The 22798-nt window shown below is 42.0% G+C and overlaps 1 protein-coding gene across 1 annotated transcript in view; it reads left to right on the top strand.

Moving 5' to 3' along the window:
* The window catches only part of LOC126108953 (E3 ubiquitin-protein ligase MIB2), a 224455-nt gene extending 211623 nt beyond the window's left edge, over positions 1-12832 (top strand). The window contains exons 17-19 of the mRNA XM_049914336.1: positions 3559-3571; positions 5224-5381; positions 11475-12832. Of these exons, the coding sequence (XP_049770293.1) occupies positions 3559-3571; positions 5224-5381; positions 11475-11704 (401 nt within the window). The 3' untranslated portion in view covers positions 11705-12832. The remainder of the gene's footprint in view (positions 1-3558; positions 3572-5223; positions 5382-11474) is intronic.
* Positions 12833-22798: the final 9966 nt, after the last annotated feature.

The following is a 22798-nucleotide window of genomic DNA, read 5'->3' as shown; positions in this document are numbered from 1 at the left end:
TTCTCCATCAGTAATCGTTAACTGAACAAACAGCCCTGGAGTTCATTAGCACCCAGCATCAATAAAGTAACATGAAAGGCAGAAATGGTCGTACCAAGCTATGCTGCACATTGACTCGGTTCCAAACTGCATCTCGAGCAGGGAAGGTGTTACTGATACTAATGAAGAAATAGTTTTGAGATTCCCCACCAAATGGTTCTGGGTATACTTGATACTAGTCAGTACACTTTACATGTCCCACATTTCTTCAAGCTGCCTCCCTTCCTAACAGACCACTACATTTATCGTCTCATCTTCTAGATGTAGAAACCGATGTGTGTGTCATTTCTCTAGGACTGACGAAGCATTCTACAACTAACCTTCCGGGACAGATCGACCAATCCTGATACTGAATGTATACAACTGTGAAATTAAAGATGACTTTCTTTACTCGTTTGCAGAACGTACTTATGCAGTCTGTGTATGTTACCCTGAGGAGACGTCATTACATGTGACCCACACTTCCCTAGACTTGCTCCATGTCTGGCAGGAAATGACTTTTAATTTCTGTTGAGGTTTTTACTCGTACTTAAGCCAGAACAGTTAAAACTTCGCTTTCCTTACATTGTAGTGTGTATACTTGCAGTGCAAACTTTTCATTGTGTTAACAAAAAAACAACAAGAATTATTTCACCATCAAAATAACTGTTCCGTTACGTTTGTCAAACTGCAACAAGTCCGATACTAGTCTCGTGCTACTAGGATTTATATGATTTTTATAAAATAATAAACCTACATCTACCATACAACAATCATCTGGAGACGAGATTCAAATGGATGCAGCCAGTAAAGAATCAAAAATCGTACTAGTTCAGAAAAAAATAAGTCCAAAGCCATCATTCACTGCAGTACAAAATTTTCATTCAGAAAGTAACATTTGGTTTCTTCTTACAGAAAGTAATATAGACTTTTTTTGTAACAATAATAAAAGATAAATATTTAACCTCAGGCGTTAAAGCATCGTCTTCCTTAGGTTCTAAATATGAAACGTATAAACCACATTGAAATGGATCAGCGTTGTGAAAAAGTATATGCTCAGCTTCACAATTTTTTGTATATCTACTAACTCCAGTAGACTGCATTGCTACTAACTATAGTAGACTGCAGTGCCACCTTATTTTTAGAATGAACTGTAAATACTTATTAATTGTTGTGTTTGTCTGTGTTGTGGGGCAGGCTACAAATTTGTGTTTTTGAAGGTCATATTTTTCTGGGAGGGAGGAGGGGGGGAGGAAGGAGCAGGTCCCCCTCCCCAACTCGTGCCCTCCCGAGTTCACCCACGTGTTGTGAGGTAACGGACGAGTTGTGAGACGCCCTGAAAATATTCTAAGTTCGGAGTTGGCGTGGCCGTGCTGGGGCCTCTCGGCAGGCTGCGGCCAGTGGCGGCCGCACAATGGCCGGACCACGTGGTCCATTGGCCACTTGGCTGGGAATTCCGTGGTGACGCTGTGTAGGCGAAGGAGCCACTCCGAGAGTGCCAAAGATGGTGGACTTTGTGAAACAGTCATGGCAGACATTTCACAGTTCGTATAGAAATGAATAGTAGCCAGGTAAATCCTGATACCTCAAAAAGAGACATTTACATTACCATTATTTTCATGACGATTCTGATGGTGTAGTCAGATTTTCAGTATCTTTATTAGTTTAAAGTTTAGTATCTGACTGTAAATTGTGCAAGTAACACCCAGCAACAAATTTCCAAAATTTATAGGGGTTCTTCTGATTTCGTCACTCGGCATGTTTTTAGAAAGCTATTTGTGTAAACCTAAATTGGTATAAATTACAGGCGTGTAACTTGAATAGTACACGAGTTATTGGAGGTCAAAGTGGCCGATTACTGCTAATCGCGTCAGGCCGTAAATACTCCACAGTGACACGAAAAAACGGTAGTAGCACACTTATAAATATATATATTGACCTGTGTCTTTGTTTATATCCAACATATGCTATTCGTGAAGAAATTGGTTAAATATTTACTGTTTTAGAAAGCACAGAGGCATTAGGCTACTGGCCTACCTTTTGTTCTATTTCTTTTATATATGTTTATTTAATTTGTTTATGTATCTATTAATGTGTATTAGTGTGTGTTTATGGTCCAGCCGTAGGAATATTTATTTAATTTCAACTTATTTAAATGTAAATCCAGTATATCAAATGTGTTTCATTATGTTTGTGTGGGTGTGTTTGCTTTAAGACATGGTCCGAGTGCTCTAAGCAATCACAGTGCTCGTGATTGGGGAGACTGGATGGAAGCGGGAGGAGAATTCTGGACAGAACGGCACAGGACACGGGGAGTGCTGGACGTGACGGCGTGACGGACACACGGTCGCGAGAGAGAGACTCGGAGAGTGTGTAGCAGTTTGCGCGTGGTCACAAGATATAGAAATACTTCGGAGTGCTGACTTGCGAACTTGTGAGATTTCTGAGGTTTCTGCAGTGAAGACGTATTACTTGTTTAGAATTGAATATCTCGTGAGCTATGTTGTCGCAGGAATGCAGTAGGAATCTATTGTTTCCCTGTTATTGAACGTATATTTTATTTAATTGCTGGACCATCGACACCAATAATTGTTTTGCAGAAATATACCACATTCTCGAAAGTACTGCTACTATCGTACTCATCATTCAAAGTCGTTAAGATAGTACCTGCAGATATTATTTAATTGCAATCTTTCATTTATAAATTTCTACATTACATTCACAATTACCGAGTGATACGAACCTCGGACCATTCGATTCAGGTGTATACTCATATTGTGTACTCTAGACTCAGCAGTATTTGGCTCGTAATGCGGCAACTACGTATCCCGGCCCCTAGACAATGAAACTGGCCGAAACTTTTAATATTTCAACTTTGAGTCTGAGGGTATGTAGTTGAGAGCCATCACACTACACCATTTCATTGTTATTTGAAAGCCCGCAGTGTGTAACACACTGCCTACGGTTTTGCCGCTCACTGCCTCGAAGCTTATTCCAACTGTGCAGACAGTGATGTCCTCATAAGACGCATCCGTACTGGACGTGATCCAAACACACAGAGCCCTTTCTTGGGAGGCATGTGCAGTGCTGAAGGTGTACATCTACATCTACATCCATACTCCGCAAGCCACCTGACGGTGCGTGGCGGAGGGTACCTTGAGTACCTCTATCGGTTCTCCCTTCTATACCAGTCTCGTATTGTTCGTGGAAAGGAGGATTGTCGGTATGCCTCTGTGTGGGCTCTAATCTCTCTGATTTTATCCTCGTGGTCTCTTCACGAGATATACGTAGGAGGGAGCAATATACTGCTTGACTCCTCAGTGAAGGCACGTTCTCGAAACTTCAACAAAAGCCCGTACCGAGCTACTGAGTGTCTCTCCTGCAGAGTCTTCCACTGGAATCTATCTATCATCTCCGTAATGCCTTCGTGATTACGAAATGATCCTGTAACGAAGCGCGCTGCTCTCCGTTGGATCTTCTCTATCTCTTCTATCAACCTATCTGGTACGGATCCCACGCTGCTGAGCAGTATTCAAGCAGTGGGCGAACAAGCGTACTGTAACCTACTTCATTTGTTTTCGGATTGCACTTCCTTAGGATTCTTCTAATGAATCTCATTCTGGCATCTGCTTTACCGACGATGAACTTTATATGATCATTCCATTTCAAATCACTCCTAATGCATACTCTCAGATAATTTATGGAATTAACTGCTTCCAGTTGCTGACCAGCTATACTGTAGCTAAATGATAGTATGTATGTTCGCAGCACATTATACTTGGCTACATTGAGATTCAATTGCCATTCCCTGCACCGTGTGTCAATTCGCTGCAGATCCTCCTGCATTTGAGTACAGTTTTCCATTGTTACAACGTCTCTATATACTACAACATCATTCGCAAAAAGCCTCAGTGAACTTCCGTTGTCACACACAAGGTCATTTATGTATATTGTGAATAGCAACGGTCCTACGACACTCCCTTGCGGCACACCTGAAATCGCTCTTACTTCGGAAGACTTCTCTCCATTGAGAATGACATGCTGCGTTCTGTTATCTAGGAACTCTTCAATCCAATCACACAATTGGTCTGATAGTCCATATGCTCTTACTTTGTTCAATAAACGACTGTGGGGAACTGTATCGAACGCCTTGCAGAAGTCAAGAAACACGGCATCTACCTGGGAACCCATGTCTACGGCCCTCTGAGTCTCGTGGATGAATAGCGCGAGCTGGGTTTCACACGATCGTCTTTTTCGAAACCCGTGCTGATTCCTACAGAGTAGATTTCTAGTCTCCAGAAGAGTCATTATACTCGAACATAATATGTGTTCCAAAATTCTACAACGGATCGACGTTTGAGATATAGGTCTATAGTTCTGCACATCTGTTCGACATCCTTTCTTGAAAATGCGGATGACCTGTGCCCTTTTCCAATCCTTTGGAATGCTACGCTCTTCTAGAGACCGATGGTACACTGCTGCAAGGAGGAGGGCAAGTTCCTTCGCATACTCTGTGTAAAATCGAATGGTATCCCATCAGGTCCAGCGGCCTTTCCTCTTTTGAGCGATTTTAATTGTTTCTCTATCCCTCTGTCGTCTATTTCGATATCTACCATTTTGTCATCTGTGCAACAATCCAGAGAAGGAACTACAGTGCAGTCTTCCTCTGTGAAACAGCTTTTCAAAAAGACATTTAGTATTTCGGCCTTTAGTCTGTCATCCTCTGTTTCATTACCATTTTGATCACAGTGTGTCTGGACATTTTGTTTTAATCCACCTACCACTTTGACATAAGACCAAAATTTCTTAGGATTTTCTGCCAAGTCAGTACACGGAACTTTACTTTCGAATTCGTTGAACGCCTCTGGCATAGCCCTCCTCACACTACATTTCGCTTCGCGTAATTTTTGTCTGTCCGCAAGGCTTTGGCTATGTTTATGTTTGCTGTGAAGTTCCCTTTGCTTCCGCAGCAGATTTCATTATATCACATGTCACTTATTGCTGACAGTTAAAAATACATTTTCCCGTTCTTCATTTTTCACACGCAATGTAGCAGCCGGGCCGCAGCGCGACACCCGACGCGACTGCCTCGCCGGCCGCCGCCGCTCCGCACCCCCTGCAGGGCGTGCCGGCGCGTCCGCACTCGGCACCTCCCGCGCCACCCCCGCAGCCCGCGGAGGCGCGGGGCCAGAGCCACGGCCACAGCGCGCCCCCGCCTGTCGAGTGCGCCGTCTGCTCTGAGCTTGGAGACGAGAACGTGCGGTTCGAGCCATGCGGGCACCGCGTCACCTGCGAGGAGTGCGCCTCGCGCGTCAAGAAGTGTCTCCGCTGTGGACAGGTGGTCAACAAGAGGATCACCAGCGGTGAGTGCCCCGCGTCCTCCGTCCTCCTCCACCTTGGCCCCAATCCTCACTGAGCGAGGGGAGCAGTGGTCAGCACATTGGACTCGCATTCGGGAGGACGACGGTTCAATCCCGCGTCCGGCCATCCCGATGTAGGTTTTCTGTGATTTCCCCAAATTGCTCCGGGCAAATGCCGGGATGGTTCCTTTCAAAGGTCACGGCCGATTTCCTTCCCCGTCCTTCCCTAATCCGATGAGACCGATGACCTCACTGTTTGATCTCTTTCTCCAGACAACCCAACCCAACCCAATCCTCACACCATTGTAACAGCCATTGGAGTCGTTCTCGATACTGTGTGCAGATTTTTTGTGTAGTCGGGAGAATGTTTGTAAATCAGTAATGATACAGGGTTATTTCTCGATTAATACCCCCTCTGTTGCAGTTATCAATTACGATGTGCTCTCTGAAAGTAGCTGCACAAATATTCGTTCAGTCAGATCCTGATAAGATTTCAAAACAGTCCAAAAACTGCGAATCTTCTCTAAATGTAAATTAGTGCGCTTCACAAAACAATAAAAGTGTAGAATCCCTTGAGGAAAGCCAAGAAGACAAGGTAACTCCAGTAGCCCGCAGTCCTTACTCAGAAGAGAAGGAAAGTGAAGTGAACAGGTAAAGTTTGACGTGTAAGCTGTTGAGTGTCTGTTCCCGTCGGCAGCTCGCTAAAAAAGAGTTCCGTTTGGCAAACGGTGCTCAGAGAGCCCCCCTCTTCTCAGTCAGGTGAGCCTTGCAGTGTGATCTGAAAGGCAGGGTCGCTTTGCTCATGTTCATTCACCCTATTCCTGGAGTGCACTAGTTGATTGTTGTCATATCAGAGGAAAGGGGACGGACAAAAAACCCAATTTCTATGTAAAAGTTGCTTAGCATCTGCTGCTTACCTCAAATAGACTGTATGTTCTCATAAATTTGTATGTTCTTTCATCCATTAATTACAGTTTCAATGTACACACTGTGCAAACAATGTATCTAGTCTATGCAAACTAAGCTGCCGACAGGGCATTAAAATTTAATAATGCAATTCTTCACCCAACATTGGCACATTTAAAAAAAAATGTAATTGAATTTATACGGAATCACCACAAGAGGTCAGTGGTAGCGCAACGAGTTGTTCACGTGATATTCATCAGAGTGTTGCCTGTAAACACGTGCCACGTCTCGGAAGAGAGCTGTGGCGGTGACGTGGTTCTGTTGTTGTTGTTCCCGCGTAGTGATTTGCGAAGATGGAAAAATCGATATTCGAGCAGTGGTTAAGTACTTTATGAAAGAAAGGTATGAAAGCAAAGGACATTCGTGCCGATTTCCAGATTACGCTGGGGGACTCTGATTCTTCACATTCAAGTGTTGCCAATTGGACAAATGAATTTAAATTTCGTCAGTAGAGCTTAGATGATGATCCGCACAGAGGTCGGCCGGGATGTGTCACTACTCCAGAAATCATTGCAAAAGTGCACAAAATGGCCACGGATGATCACCGATTGAAAGCGCGTGAAATTGCTTGCGCTTGCCAGATGTCATTTGAAAGGATATACCACATTTTAACTGTAGAATTAGAAAAAAATATCTTCAAGACGGATGCCACGACTCTTGACATTGGATCAAAAATGCACGAGAACGGACATACTGGAACAATGTTTGGTCCATTTTAGGAGAAATGAACAAGGTTTTTTGCGCCAGTTTGTAACCACAGATTAAACTTGAGTGCACTACTATACACCAGAAACAAAACAACAGTCAAAGCAGTGGAAACATGCTGATTCTCTGCAGCCAAAGAAAGCAAAAACGATTCCTTCGGCAGGAAAGGTCACGGCATCAGTATTCTGGGATGCGAATGGGATTCTGTTTGTTGATTATCTCCCCACTGGGCAAACAATTGCCGGAGAATACTGTGCTAACCTCCTGCAACAAAAGATACGGGGAAAAAGACGTGGTTTAGCAAGGAAGAAAGTCGTCTTCCATCAAGACAATGCACGCCCACACACCTGCCATCGCCATGGCAAAATTACACGAACTAAGGTACGAATTGTTGCGACACTCGCCTTATTCACGTGATGTGGCTCCGTCAGACTTCCAGCTCTTCCCAAAACTGACAATTTTTCTTGGTGGTCAAAGATTCACTTCAGACGAATAACTGATAGCCTGAGTTTACAACAACTTTGCAGGCCTGGAGGAAACTCATTTTTCGAGATGGGATCGAGACACTCGAACATCGTTGGACCGAGTGCATTAATCTGCAAGGAGACTACATTGAAAAATAAAAAAAGTTTTTTCTATTGCGTTCAGAATACTTTTCAAACCACCCTCGTAAGTTCTTACGCACATTGTACGTGTACAAGTCAGCAATCTAGAAACAGTGTACCTGGTCTAAAAGTAATGGAGATGCAGGCAGGATGTTGGAAGTTATTGAAGCTATTCTCGATATACCACACTGCTCTCAGAATTGGCTCTCGAACAGGCGACGTAGAACTGCCCGTGTGAAGTGCAGTCCTCCCCCAGGTGGACACTTGCTACCTTCTACGACTGGCCAGGATATTTATTGAGCGCCATTGCAAAGTGGGCTTGCGAGGGGGAACTGTAATCGCTTAAACTCAAATGGGTAGTCAGACAGTGTTCACGGTACAGTCAGTCAGACAGTATTCACGGTACGAATACCGGTTCACCCCGAGCACATCCGATAAGAATGGTGGTGTTGGTAATGTTTTTGTGGAGAGCAGTTACTCGTAGTCTAGTACCATTACAAAGTTTAGGCAGTTCAAGGTCCACAGTAGTAGCATGATTGTTGTACTAACCTTAAGGAGAAGTTTGGGAGAAAGAAGATCAGGTGGGTTAGTGCTATTAAGGAACTCCACTGGTTACTGGATCACGTCATCTGTCTGCCACGCTGACTCCATGGAACTATATTCCATTTCTGACCCTCAAAAGGACATAAGTAGTATGTCATTAATAGCACCAGCTCTGTTGTTCTCGGGTGTTGTATGCCCTGTTTACACATCCGGTCTGTGAACTTCATCCGTACGGTCAAAATATCGTGGTAAATTCTATCTGTTAGTTTTTTTTAAGATTGTGACTACTGTTCCCTATTTCCAGTAGAGGTTCAGAAAACTCTCCAGCACACTTATCACCTCTTACATGGACTCCCATATTTTTCTTTAGACGCCGTTTCGTGAAATAGGGCCATAGATGCGAAGATCTTATGCACGTCCTAACCTCGTCAGCTCGGGCTCCTCTACATATGAAAGGAAGCTAAAGTCCCCTGCCAGAGCACAGGAACTCCATCTATCACACGATCGTCATGTTTTATGTCTTCCAAAGTTCCGTTAATTGCTTCAAATCTGCCTTTGTGGGCCATAGTACTCATCCTATATAATAAATTTACACTCCTGGAGAACTTTACTCAGCCTAGAGATATTGCATACAAACGTTTTAAATTTGATGAGGCCGAACAGGAGTTTAAAGGCAGTGTGAGCTGTATCACCACCTTACAAAAGTGTTGCTAATTAAGGCAGTAGAAGCCTGGTCTTCTCCGAATGTACATCTGACCAAAAAGCAATTCTGGTAGCTGGAGTCAGAGGTTTTTGTTGATGCTGCCTTTGGAGTTCTTGTGACGATAATCGGTAGAAACTTTCATCCCCTAATAGATATTTCGTTATTTCTAACTGAGAATGAAATACCATTTTTGATAGATTTAGCTTTAAAAATATTTTGATATAATAAAATATTTCTATTAAAACTTTTATCCCTTATTTACTCTCTTAGGTGTTGGGTTTCCAAAACCACTGAAACACGCATTTTTTATGTCTAACTGAGAAGCCAAATACAAATTCTCATAGATTTAGTTTTAAAAATGCTTAGATTATTAAATATTTTCATAAAACATTTCGTCCCCTGTCACCCGCTTCCCTTCTTAGGGGTTGAAATCCAAAAACACTTAAAACCTATTATTTTTATTTCTAACCTAGAGGTCAAATGCTAGTTTTCATAGATGTACCTTTAAAATACTGAGTAGTTCTTTCTTTTACAAAAAAGGGAAAAAAAATTTTCTCACTCACTATTTCACTCCCTGAGGGGTTCAATTTTCAAAAATGTTGAAACAAGTATTTTTTTTTTTTTTGTTTCTGACTGAGAAACATATCATTTTTCACAGTACCACCTTCAAAATTGCCTTAATAGTGACATTTTTCAAGAAAACTCTTCATCCCATATTTGACCGTCTTAGGGGTGGAATTTTGAAAAATCCCTTCTTAAATGGTGCCTACAGTGTAAGATCAAAACGATCTCCAGATTTCAATTTTCTATGCTTAGTGGTTTGGGCTGGGTGATGATGAGTCAGTGATTCAATCAGGACACTTACTCTTACCTATAGAGATTGAAAAAATAAAATTTTTTCATGTTGTGGCCTGCACACACGTTACACAGTTTTCACTTTACACAAAATATCAAACCAGCATTAGCTGTTCTGGAGAGTTAATGTTTCATTTAGGAACCTAAACCTAAGTTCAATGATTAGACAAAGAACTGATCAAAGGTATCAGCTATACTGGGTATCTCTCCCAAGAGCCGTCAGGTGGATTTTCTCTGGTGTTTCGGGAGATATTTGCAACTTCGATTTTGCAGTGTGTAGGTCGTGTGTGCCCAGACAAATACTGCTAATCACGTCTTTCCTGCAGTGCCACGTGTAGAGGGAAAGAGTCGATTTGTTTCCTATTACAAACAGAATTGTTTTTAACGCAAAATATTGTTGTGTCCGATTTAACGACACGTATTAAAAACTTTGAGGTTCGCCGATGACATTGTCATTCTTTCAGAGACAGCAAAGGACTTGGAAGAGCAGTTGAACGGAATGGACAGTGTCTTGAAAGGAGGATATAAGATGAACATCAACAAAAGCAAAACGAGGATAATGGAATGTAGTCGAATTAAGTCGGGTGATGCTGAGGGAATTAGATTACGAAATGAGACAGTTAAAGTAGTAAAGGAGTTTTGCTATATGGGGAGCAAAATAACTGATGAGGCTCGAAGTAGAGAGGATATAAAATGTAGACTGGAAATGGCAAGGAAAGCGTTTCTGAAGAAGAGAAATTTGTTAACATCGGGTATAGATTTAAGTGTCAGGAAGTCGTTTCTGAAAGTATTTGTATGGAGTGTAGCCATGTATGGAAGTGAAACATGGACGATAAATAGTTTGGACAAGGAGAGAACAGAAGCTTTCGAAATGTGGTGCTACAGAAGAATGCTGAAGATTAGATGGGTAGATCACATAACTAATGCGGAGGTATTGAATAGAATTGGGTAGAAGAGGAGTTTGTGGCACAACTTGACTAGAAGAAGGGATCGGTTGGTAGGAAATGTTCTGAGGCATCAAGAGATCAGCAATTTAGTATTGGAGGGCAGTATGGAGGGTAAAAAACGTAGAGGGAGACCAAGAGATGAATACACTAAACAGATAGAGAAGGATGTAGGTTGCAGTAAGTACTGGGAGATGAAGAAGCTTGCACAGGATAGAGTAGCATGGAGAACTGCATCAAACCAGTCTCAGGACTGAAGACGACAACAACAACAACAACAACAACAACAACATTAACAGGGACAGTAAAACGTGGAGAGTACACCAGTACTCAGGCAGCAAATCGGTAGCGCTGCTCCACGGTGGCAGCAGTCAGCTCGGACCGGGGCGACACTTCCACTACGGGAGTAATGGTTATTCTTCATGTTTTACTGCCCCTGTTAATGTGTATTAATAAAAGGAATATCGCACTTGACTAACTGGGACTGCTCTATTGAATGGCCGTGTAATATTCCATTTTAAAAATCATTTTGTTTTTAACGGGGAACAAACTTACACCTTCCGGGCGTTGCACGAAAAATGTGACGAGCAGTATTTGTTTGAGTCGACAACAGACACACTACATAAAAAAATCTGCAAATATTTGGCAAAACCACAGAGAAAATGCTGTGAGAGGCATCCTATGTATTCACCTACAAACATACGAGGTCAGTGTTCTGTTGCTGTACTTTCTGGATAATACTAGAGTTTTAATGTAAGATCTGTTTCCTCCACAGACGGGCGCACCATCGCCTGCAAGTCACGACACCCGAGTGCCGAGAGACTGCGCTACCTCGAGTCGAAGATTGCCGAAATCGAAGAGACGCACTGCTGCTCCATATGCATGGAGCGGCGGCGCAACGTCGCCTTCCTGTGCGGCCACGGCGCCTGCGCCCCCTGCTCGGCCACGCTGCGCACCTGCCACATGTGCCGCAAGACCATAACGCGCAAGATAAACCTGTACTAGGCTGCGCGCCTCGGGACCGTGACGCGGAAAACTGGTGCTCGGCCGAGACCACGACGTGCGGCGAAAACCTGTACCGGGCCACCTGCCACGTGTGTCGTGAGACGGTAGAGTGAGAGAGAAACCGGTGCCGGCCACGTGTCACATCGGAGATAAACCTTTACAGGCTACCCGTCACGTATTCCACGAGACAGTTGCATCCTGCCAGCTTCTACCCTCAAAGGCCTGCGGGTAGAGTCTACAGTGTCCCGGTGCTTCACCAGGCGATAGAAACGATTGCGGCACGCCACTTGTTGTGCCGGTAAAGCCACGCCGCGTGTGTCCGTACACTTTTTATTTTTACCGGGAATAGTCTCACTCGACAGGAAATAGTGTGTCGTCACGTAAGGTCTCTGTCACGATGCAGTCTGACGCGGAGTGAGAGTATCTCGGTGACACTGTGCGGGCAGCTGTACAGTGGTGTTGGGAATAGTGCAGTGCCACGAGTGCAGCCGAGAGTTGCACTGCGTGTTTACCCTTCGAGAAAAAAATGTTTTGCTTTCACTGCACAGTAACTCGCCTGCCTTTGGGGAAAGTCACTACAATAATGTGTTTGGCAGCAGTTGAATTATATGTCTCAGTACGATTTGAAATACTGTTGACTGATTGGGCATTGCAACATAGTTTTTGTGTCATTGTTCTCTTTCTGTGTGTAGGGTAGTCTGTACTGACTGAGTGGATTGTTGTCACATTCTGTGGTTTACTATGGTGTGTGTGTGTGTGTGTGTGTGTGTGTGTGTGTGTGTGTGTGAACGAGAGAGAGAGAGAGAGAGATTTAGGTTTAAAAAGTTTTAACTGTAAGTATATTAATTAGAATGAAGTTAGTAGACACATTTTTTAAGAACAAATGTCGCTACAAAAGCGGAAGTAGCGTTTCGCCCGGTGCAAGCTCGACGGCAAAGCTAGAGTGTCATTTTGTACTACATGCAGGAGTGATATTGTGTGCCATCCAGGTTGTGAATTAGAATTTTATTTTCCTTGGCACTTACTCAGTCAAATGCAGTGGGGGCTCAGATTTGAAAGAGAGATTCTTTCCTCAGCAGTGGAAATTCCTAGCCGGAATACAAACAGTGGTAAGCCTTGTGTAGAGATAGGCACATACACAGGAAGCTGTTAAACTGCAATCCCTCATTACAGACTCCTCCGTGGTATGTGATTGTTTTTTTTTTCCTTCCTTCCTTCCTTCCTCCCTTTCTTTCTTTTTGTGTGTGTGTGTGTGTGTGTGTGTGTGTGTGTGTGTGTGTGTGTGTGTGCGCACACATACATGTAGGCTGTGCAATGCTTCCTATACACAGTTTGTCTTTACCATTGAAAACAGTCCCTCTCTTGACATTGTTTTTGTACATACTATCGCTTGTAATAGTTCTTTCAGATGAAAAACAGCAGTTAGCACAGTAGGCTCACATTCGTAAGGAACTGGTTTCTGTCTCTGGCCATCTCAGTGTCGCTTTTCTGACATTTCCCGAGACTCCGTTATGTGAATGCTGGGACAGTTTCTCTGCAAAGGACCCTGCTGATTTTCTTCCCAATCTAAGCCTGTGGTTCATCTTTAATAATATTGTCAATGACAAGGCATTAAATAGTGTTATTTTTCCTTCTTCGGGTCGTAGGACACACTTGTCTAAGCTTACAGGTATAAGTCTTCCCACTGTAAGGGAAATAGCTTATTGCAGTTACAAACATTCTTCCGAAGCACGAGTATCGCTTTTCCCAATTCCTATGTATGATTGGAAATGCTGGGGTGTAGTGATTTTATAGCCTTATGAATTGAAATCAAAGGCCAGAGGAGCAGAGTCAAAAAATTCATTCTTCACAGTCAAATAAAAGATGCAAAACTGACAGTTTATGAATGCTGTCGTGTTAATTCGTGCAGCATTCCAAACACGTTAGGTGGGCTTAGGCAAATAATGTATTATCAGTCATGCCGCAAGTGTAGTCCTAATTTATGGCTGTCCTAATTCTCATTTATGATCACAGACCACCTTAGTTATAAAATATCCAAATTTAATGCCAAAGTGATGTCCCCTCATCATTTCAACACTTCTTCTTCTTCTTCTTCTTCTTCTTCTTCTTCTTCTTCTTCTTCTTCTTCCTGACATGATTCTCCTTATGCAGGTCATTCACAGAGCCTCTTCTAAGCTTCTCTTTTCTCCCACAGTCTATCATTTAGCATCTCCTCCCATTCCAATCCTTTTTGGTTCACGCCATCCTTCACTGAGTCTCTCCATCTTGTCCATGGCCTTCCAGGTCCCATTCTTTTAATGTGACCAAACCATTTGGTTTTTAGGGACTTGGTCAGCAGGGGATTTTGTATTATTTCATTTCTTATCCTCTCTCTTCGTGTCTTACCGAGGATTCCTCGTAGAAATTGTATCTCTGTTGCTTGTATTCTGCACAGATCTTTCAATGTCAAACACAACATTCTGATCCGTAGGTCAAAATTGGAAGAAAATATGACTCTGGCAGTTATTTTCCAGTTTCTAATTATGTCAGATACAAAATAATAAAATTTTGAACAATTTTCCTTTCTCTCCTAAATGTCATCCTTGACAGTTCCTTTCGGGTTTAATTTTCTTCCAAGATACTTGAAAGCATCTACTACTTTAATAATTTTTCCATTGTGAGTTACATCTTTCATGTTTTCACTTTTCCTGCCAATTTTCATTACTTCGCTTTTTGTGAAGCTTATTTCCATTCCCACTTCTTCAATTACTCTCTGTCAGGTGTTTGGTTGCTCTTCGAAATTCTGCTCATTTACTTCCCGAATTATCATTAATCTGCATATGCTATGATTTTCATATCATCTGCTGTTGACCCTTGGCGAACTTTCCTTATGATGTTGTCCACGGCTATATTAAAAAACACTGTGGAGTGCATGCTTCCTTGCCAAGCCCTCTGTGCATTATAAACAGTTCTGATTTTTTTGTCATCTATTATAACACAATTCAGGCATTTTTTGTACATTTCAGCACTTCTGTCGTATTTCTCGTTCACATAGTAAATGTGAAATTGTACTGTGAATTCTGATAATGTGAAGGTGCTGCTATTAGAAGGTGGCATTTTTAAATTTTTTCTGTCAGAAAATTCTGTCCTTGCAAGCTATTAATACAGTAAAACCTCATTTATACATTTTGAAGGGGGATAATAAAGTAAATGTGCAAGTTGAATTAATGTTAAAATGAAACTTTTTAATATACTTCTATTAAATTAAAGTGTGTACAAATATAATACAAACATATTGTACAGTAATAGGTACAGTAGCTCAGCTTATGCCTAAGTTATGGGAAATTAAAGTTATTTAGGCCTAAAGAATGAATCAATTGCGGTTTGTTTTTTGGAAGAAATACTGCAGTCATAAATCAAGATTTCAGATGCAGTCACTGTGCACATCTTGTCATCACTAATCTTGTGTAACGTTGTGTTACTTGCAATGCAGTAAGTGCTCCTGACTGACTGGGAGGGTCCACAGGTCCACCATCCAATTCTTTGGATTCCCCAAAAATATTTATTTCACCTGATACTTGCACTGCTACTTTAATTATTTCCTCCTCACTTTGTACACAACACATAGCAGTACCAGCATCACAATCACCAAAATCAGTTCCATTTGAAATACGAGCCCAGTCATTCAAGTTACTGTCTTCATATATATAGTTAAAGGCTACCCAGCCATTGACCTTCGTCTCTGCGAATGCGCACAGGTTGCCCAAACTCTTACGGGAATCGCCAAAGCGTGCGCGAGTAATGAGTGAGTGGGCAAATGTGTATAAGGTACAATACATATGTAGAATTGTGGACAGTTGGGAATGTGAGTCTCACGGGAAGCGTGCGAGGGATAAGTCCCTGCAGTCGCGCTATTCATATGTGTCCTCGGTGGCTCAGATTGATAGAGCGTCTGCCATGTAAGCAGGAGATCCCGGGTTCGAGTCCCGGTCGGGGCACGCATTTTCAGCTGTCCACATCGAGGTATATCGACAACACCTGTCGGCAGCTGAGGTTTTTCAGTTAGTCATCATTTATTGATTGTCTTCTGGTATATTGAAATCTACGTCAAAATGTTCAGCATCTTCGGAGTCAGCTTGAGTTTCATCTTCTGTGATGTCAGTTTTTGAAAAGGAGTTGGGTTTGTGTATGGCTTCAATTGATCCCAAGCATTCCTTATGTACGGCATTGCCTGGATAAGAAAAATAAATTAAAAAGCTACATTTACATATCTGTGCTGAATTTAATTTAGTTGCTAGTGCTATTATAAAAATTTTAGTGAAGTTCAGATGGAATTGACAGAGAATGCTGTACTTACGTAACGTATGTGTAAAGTGTGTCCCAGCCTACGATGCCATTCTTTGGTTTATCTGCATCATATCCAGTTTAGGATCTTCCTTCCCACTGTCGAGATGTGCGATGACGTGATGAACCGGCATTTTTGTCTACTTTGCTCTTGTGGCAGCAACGATACCCACGTCCAGAAGTGCTCGTGCAATTTGTTGGAAAAACTACCAGTTCTATGTTGCCGAACTGTAGTGCCAGAGAATGAGGCGAAAAATTGCGTAGAAGCAAAAGTACAGTAGTTTCCTCTTATGACGACACGTGCAGGTGTTAAGCTTAACAGGGTGACGTTTGAAGAGGTTTGCAGCCATCCACACTTTCTCGTTTGACTCGTTCTTGGTGGGATACAACTTATGCCCTCGAAACATCGAGGCTTTGACGACTTCCCAGTCACCGGCCATCTGTATTTACGGTAAAGAGTACAATCATTCTTCGCTTGCTCCCCCAAAGCAGGGATTGCCCTTAAATGCAAATGTTTTGTCTGGCACAAGTTTAAAAAAAAAGTCCCATTTCATCTGTGTTGTAAATAACTTTCAAACTGTACCTTGCAATTACACTTGGGAGATCATACTCTTTCCAACATTCTACGGTGACATTATTCACACTGTTAACCTCCCCCTGAACTCTGCGGCCAGTAATGCCACATATTACTTTGAAGCAGTGCAACACCAACCAGAAACAGCATGAAAGTTTTCAACATTTAACTTTTTTGGGAATTCTAAGGCATTTTCTTTCAGTATTGCACCTGAAATAGGTACATTACCAGCACGCTGTTTCTGAAACCGAGTCTGTTGGCATTTTTTCCCACATCTGCAAACTTTCCATCTCGGATACGCATGCATTTCTCATCACTTCGTCTGGCTTTCGAAGCACTAGATCGTATCCAAGTTTCATTGGCCAGTATGGTAGTTAAGGTAGAATATGGGATTTTGAGACTCTTTGCAATGCCCACTTTAGGTTCAATAGGAGTTCTTTGCACTTCTTCAATTACATTGACTTTCTCCTGCGTGGAAAGACGTCATCTTTTTCTTCGCGACAATCTCGTCATTTTCGCATGCATGAAAATTGGAAACTACACTAAACAAATTGAGTTCATCCCTTACAAAAACACTGTTTCACTTGGTGTGCTCTCCACCTGCTTACACTACCGTCACGTGCCACTGGAATGTATTGTACTGCAGGCCGTGTTACCCCCTCCTTAGGACTCCGTGAGATGACGTCATCGAGAAGTGCTAGTCTGCAGTGCTCACGCATTCACACGGCGCGACACTTCATGAGACGACTGAGAGCAGGTTTAGCTGTTGCTGTGAGCAACTTTGATGCTACCGCTGCTGCTGCTGTTTTTACTGATGTCTCGTGCTGAGAGTTCATAAACGGCTACTCGCTGCCTGGCCGACCAACAGCATCATCCCCTCCCCCGAGTGGCGTCGTGTGAAGGCAGCTATTGTAGCAATGTTCCGCCAAGTTATACGATCTGAAACCAACTGTCACAAGGTCAACAACAGTGTTGCCACGTGTACTGACCCGCGATAATAACTGCGACTTTGGATGCAGACGGCAAACCATTAATCGCTCGCCACACTATATACAAAATGTTTTGAGATGATTTCTTGGTCTTTATATTATATAAGTCTGACAAAAATGACTGTGAAGGAGTAAAAATAATAGCGTAAAAGTGCAAAAACATATAAATGGAAAATGTAAAAGTGGGGTAACTCTGCGTGTAAAATCGAAAAAGCGCACAGTGTACAACATACAAGAGCAAAAAACGTAGAGCTGAGAAATGCATAAATGCGGTTTCACTGTTTAAACAATGTTTCTAATAGGAAGGGATAAGCATGCTTCCAGACCACAAAAAAGTTTATCTATTGTCAGAAATTGTTGTAATATTTTTATTGACTTCACACTCTAATTGTACAGGTTTCTATTTTGGGAGCTCATCTCTCGCTACTCATTTTTCTAATGGGTTTATTTCAATTCCTTTTCTCCTCTTGAACTTTGTTTCTTAGACCATACCTTTTTTCCCCCAAGTAGTTTCTTCATAAAGCCGATACACCCTTTCACTGTTCTGAGAAATGTATAGTACGTATTTCTCTAGTCATTATATACAGTGCTGTTAGAACAGATTTGTGTTACAAATTGTAACTCTCATTTGTTTATGTGCTTCCCCAGTATCCCTTAATATTTCTACATGAGAATTTCTGCTGACAGTCTCAGGTTTGACAACTTTTTGTCTGTGCCGTACCATGTTTATTAGTAATGCCACACCTCAAATTATTCAGTTTTATTTTGTCAGCATTCACATCATTTTTATTTCAGAATTGTTTCCAATGAATGCAATAAATTTAGTCACCTTCTTGAAAATTTTCAGATTATATTGGTTACAAATTTTACACAGAATACAGATTTCACCTTGCAGATAACATTTATTTTAATGTTGGCGTACAGACAATGGAAAACAGTGTGTGTGTGTGTGTGTGTGTGTGTGTGTGTGTGTGTGTGTGTTTTACATTAAGATTGTTTTCTGGTCTTAGTGATTTCATCCATAAAAGTATTAAAAATAAGAGGTGAATACTGTAATCTTGTGTGATCCATTTATTTGTTGTGATTGTATGTTTTTGGAACTATTTGATTAAAGTGTAATTATATTCACATCTGAACTTCTATCTGCTCTTTCAGTCATGGCAGTGAAGTGTTTATTCCTAAGTTTGTGTGTGATTTGCAGGCATTGCAAGCTGCTGCAGACAGGCTTACCATGTACCCAATAGCCATGTGTTGTGCTAAAGTGAGAAAGAATATTTACGTGCCAAATACCACATACTTTTACAGCAGAGATACAGCTGTGCATCGCCATGTTAAATGAAGTTCTCTCCAATTGTTAAAGCTATAAAGCAGCTGCTTTCTCCGGTGAAAAGTCTCTCACATGCAGTTGTTTTAACTGTAATGATGTACTAAAAGGTAGTTATAAATGTTACTGCAGATTGGCATTAAATGTTTTTTTGAAACATGGAATTTGTTACCGACAATACAAAATGGATGTTGTACTTGAATAAGTATTATATATCTCTCATTCCGATTCGCCATCAAGTAATAAAAGAAAATGTATCAAAAAATAATTGTAATGTTTTAATTTTAGTGCTTGCTGCCCAATACTGCAGGTCCTCAACGAAAAATAAAGAAACCTCAAGTAGTATACCATATTAAATAATGTAGTTGATGTGCCAACATATAAAAAGTCCTTTCCGTTTTGTCCATGTTACTACTGAATACTATAATGAATCGACAGTATTTGAAATATTAAGTAACACACACGCAGGTCATTATATTTACAAATTTATTTATCAAAGACATGGAAATATTTGATGCACGAAGAAGAGGATATACACTGAAGAGGCAAAGAAACTGATACATCTGCCTAATATTGTGTAGGACCCTGCGAGCCCACAGAAGTGCCGCAACACGACGTGACGTGGACTTGACTAGCGTCTGAAGTAGTGCTGGAGGAAATTGACACCATGAATCCTGCAGGGTTGCCCATAAATCTGTAAGACTATGAGGGAGTGGAGATATCTTCTGAACAGCATGTTGGAAAGTATCCGAGATATGGTCAATAATGTTTATGTCTGGGGAGTTTGGCAGCCAGCAGGAGTGTTTAAACAGAGAAGTGTGTTCCTGGAGCCACTCTGTAGCAATTCTGGATGTGTGGAGTGTCACATTGTCCTGCTGGAATTGCCAATGTCTGTCGGAATGCACAGTGGTCATGAATGGATGGAGGTGATCAGACAGGGTGCTTACGTACGTGTCACCGGTCAAGGTCGTCTCTAAACGTATTCAGGGATACCATATCACTCCAACTGCACACACCCCACACCATTACAGAGCCTCCGCCTGCTGACATGCAGGGTCCATGGATTCATGAGGTTGTCTCCATACCCATACACGTCCATCCTCTTGATGCAATTCGAAACAAGACTTATCCGATCAGGCAACATGTTTCCAGTCACCAATGTCGTTGACGGGCCCAGGTGAGGCGTAAAGCTTTGTGTTGTGCAGCCATCAAGGGTACACGAGCGGCCTTCAGCCGGCCGTTGTGGCCGTGCGCTTCTAGGCGCTTCAGTCTGGAACCGTGCGACCGCTTCGGTCGCAGGTTCGAATCCTGCCTCACGCATGGATGTGTGTGACGTCCTTACGTTGGTTAGGTTTAAGTAGTTCTAAGTTCTTGCGGACTGACCATAGTGCTCAGAGCAGGGTGTATACGAACCGGGAAAAACCCGGGAATTTTTTCATCTCCGAGAAAACCGGGAAAAACCCGGGAATTCTTTAGAATTGCAAAATTTTCATTGTTGTAGTTTTCAGTTAAATTTTTGTGATTTTGACTGGTAAGAACCAATACTCTAACAAAGGATATTACTGTATCCCGCTACTGCAGAGTAATACTGCAGCAACAAAACGTGAACGAGAGAAAAAAAAACGAAAGTAAAACTTACATTGCAAAGGAAATGTGCCTTATACAACAAAAGAAACAGTGCTCATACATGTGTCTGCCAACAGCAAAGTGTGTCAAAGGCTTTAAGAAGACTGTGCAATTCTTTATAACAACAAATTGCCCCCAATGAGCGTGACGTGACAACTGCTTAAATTAGATTCGTTTGAGCTGTTGTGGGCGGGCTGTTGAGCATGAGTAGTTGAGTTGCGTGTGAGTAACGTCTCCTCCGACTTCTGGTTACAGAAGTGTGGCTGGGCACCACTACTTAATATTGCCCCGGTTTGGAAATACAGTAAATCTGGGGCTGATGCACACAGCAGTCTGAGTTGAGGTGGGGAGTCACCGCGTGACCTGTGTTTACCTTCAATTGTTTTGTTGTTTCCTGTTCATTTATTGCTCTTGTGTTAAATGATAACAAACGGATTTTTGTGGCCGGGAGCTATCAAATGAATTAAAATAAGTTCGCGTAGTTACGGAAGGCTAAAATATTTTACTAGTTTCAGATTTAATTTCCACCTTTCTGTGACAGTCAAGCATTAATTGCCTTACAGAACAATGAAGTTATTTTTGCCAGTTTGCTAAAGAGATTTGGCTTAAAATTAATCTTTTTTGCTGAGGTACACAATTTATTTGGAACAAAGTGTTTAATTTCACACTATTGGCTAGTTTCAACTGTTCGCTGCATTTCCAGTGCACGTATGGCATTATGCCATAATAAAGAACCAAACATGAGATAATACAGTACTGACACTCCAAGAAAATTTACATACGAATGTGCATTTTAAGCCGAATTCTTCGTTTTAGTATGGTTCACGAAATTCCGACGCTCTTGAAGTATCATCTTATGGCTTGTTTCTTTTATGACATACGTAAGATCTTTTAATGTTTTACACGTACGAACATACGGGCTTCCTGCGTCATCGTAGCTGCGCAAGTGCGGTGACGCCTTTTATTAGGCGCTCACTTGCAACTGCTGAAACAAACCTATTTCTAACAGGTCGCGGAAAAATATTGCGAATGGTGGTTTGAAAAGCGTTACATTCAAAGCAGGTTTCCTTTTACACAAGATGAACTATGTGCAAGAATGTACGATGAATTTCTTAAATCACAAAAAGTTTGACTCTGATTTAAAAATCAACTCTTTGAGGACGACCATTTAGAAAAATTTCGAGCCCAGAAGATCAGACATTTACATCGTTATTAAAAATTTTACTGGCACATTTGTGTGATGTTCTTAAGGTGTAACACGTGCAAAAAAGATCAACATTTTATAGTAGTGGAAGCTTAGCTTCTCTTCCAGCTTATTGATCTTAGAGACCAATATTATATGTGAATGCTATGTATATTAATTTAAACCATTAACTTTTCTTATTTGTGTGTTCGCGCTACTGAAGAGTGATCTTGCAATTGGCTTACTACGTGTCCTATGCTGCCATCAACCGACGAGATCACAATCTCGATTTCAAAGTTTCGGAAAGTAACATGCGGTGTTTGGTGGAATTCAAATTTATACCTTCGTAATACGAATATACAGGGTGTTACAAAAAGGTACGGCCAAACTTTCAGGAAACATTCCTCACACACAAAGAAAGAAAATATGTTATGCGGACATTTGTCCGGAAACGCTTACTTTCCATGTTAGAGCTTATTTTATTACTTCTCTTCAAATCACATTAATCGTGGAATGGAAACACACAGCAACAGAACGTACCAGCATGACTTCAAACACTTTGTTACAGGAAATGTTCAAAATGTCCTCCGTTAGCGAGGATACGTGCATCCACCCTCCGTCGTATGGAATCCCTGATGCGCTGATGCGGCCCTGGAGAATGGCGTATTGTATCACAGCCCTCCACAGGTCAGGAGAGTGTGGAGGCCACGGAATTGGTCCGCCTCTACCAATCCGTCGGTCACCGAATCTGTTGTTGATAAGCGTACGAACACTTCGACGGAAATGTGCAGGAGCTCCATTGTGCATGAACCACATGTTGTGTCGTACTTGTAAAGGCACGTGTTCTAGCAGCACAGGTAGAGGATCCCGTATGAAATCGTGATAACGTGCTCCGTTGAGTGTAGGTGGAAGAACATGGGGCCCAATCGAGACATCACCAACAATGCCTGCCCAAACGCTCACAGAAAATCTGTGTCGATCACGTGATTGCACAATTGCGTACGGATTCTCGTCAGCCTACACGTGTTGATTGTGAAAATTTACAATTTCATCACGTTGGAATGAAGCCTCATCC

This window comes from Schistocerca cancellata, chromosome 11 (genome assembly GCF_023864275.1).
Source record: "Schistocerca cancellata isolate TAMUIC-IGC-003103 chromosome 11, iqSchCanc2.1, whole genome shotgun sequence".
NCBI lineage: Eukaryota > Metazoa > Arthropoda > Insecta > Orthoptera > Acrididae > Schistocerca > Schistocerca cancellata.
The sequence above is the reverse complement of the archived record's forward strand: the minus strand, read 5'-3'. Positions and strand labels throughout refer to the sequence as shown.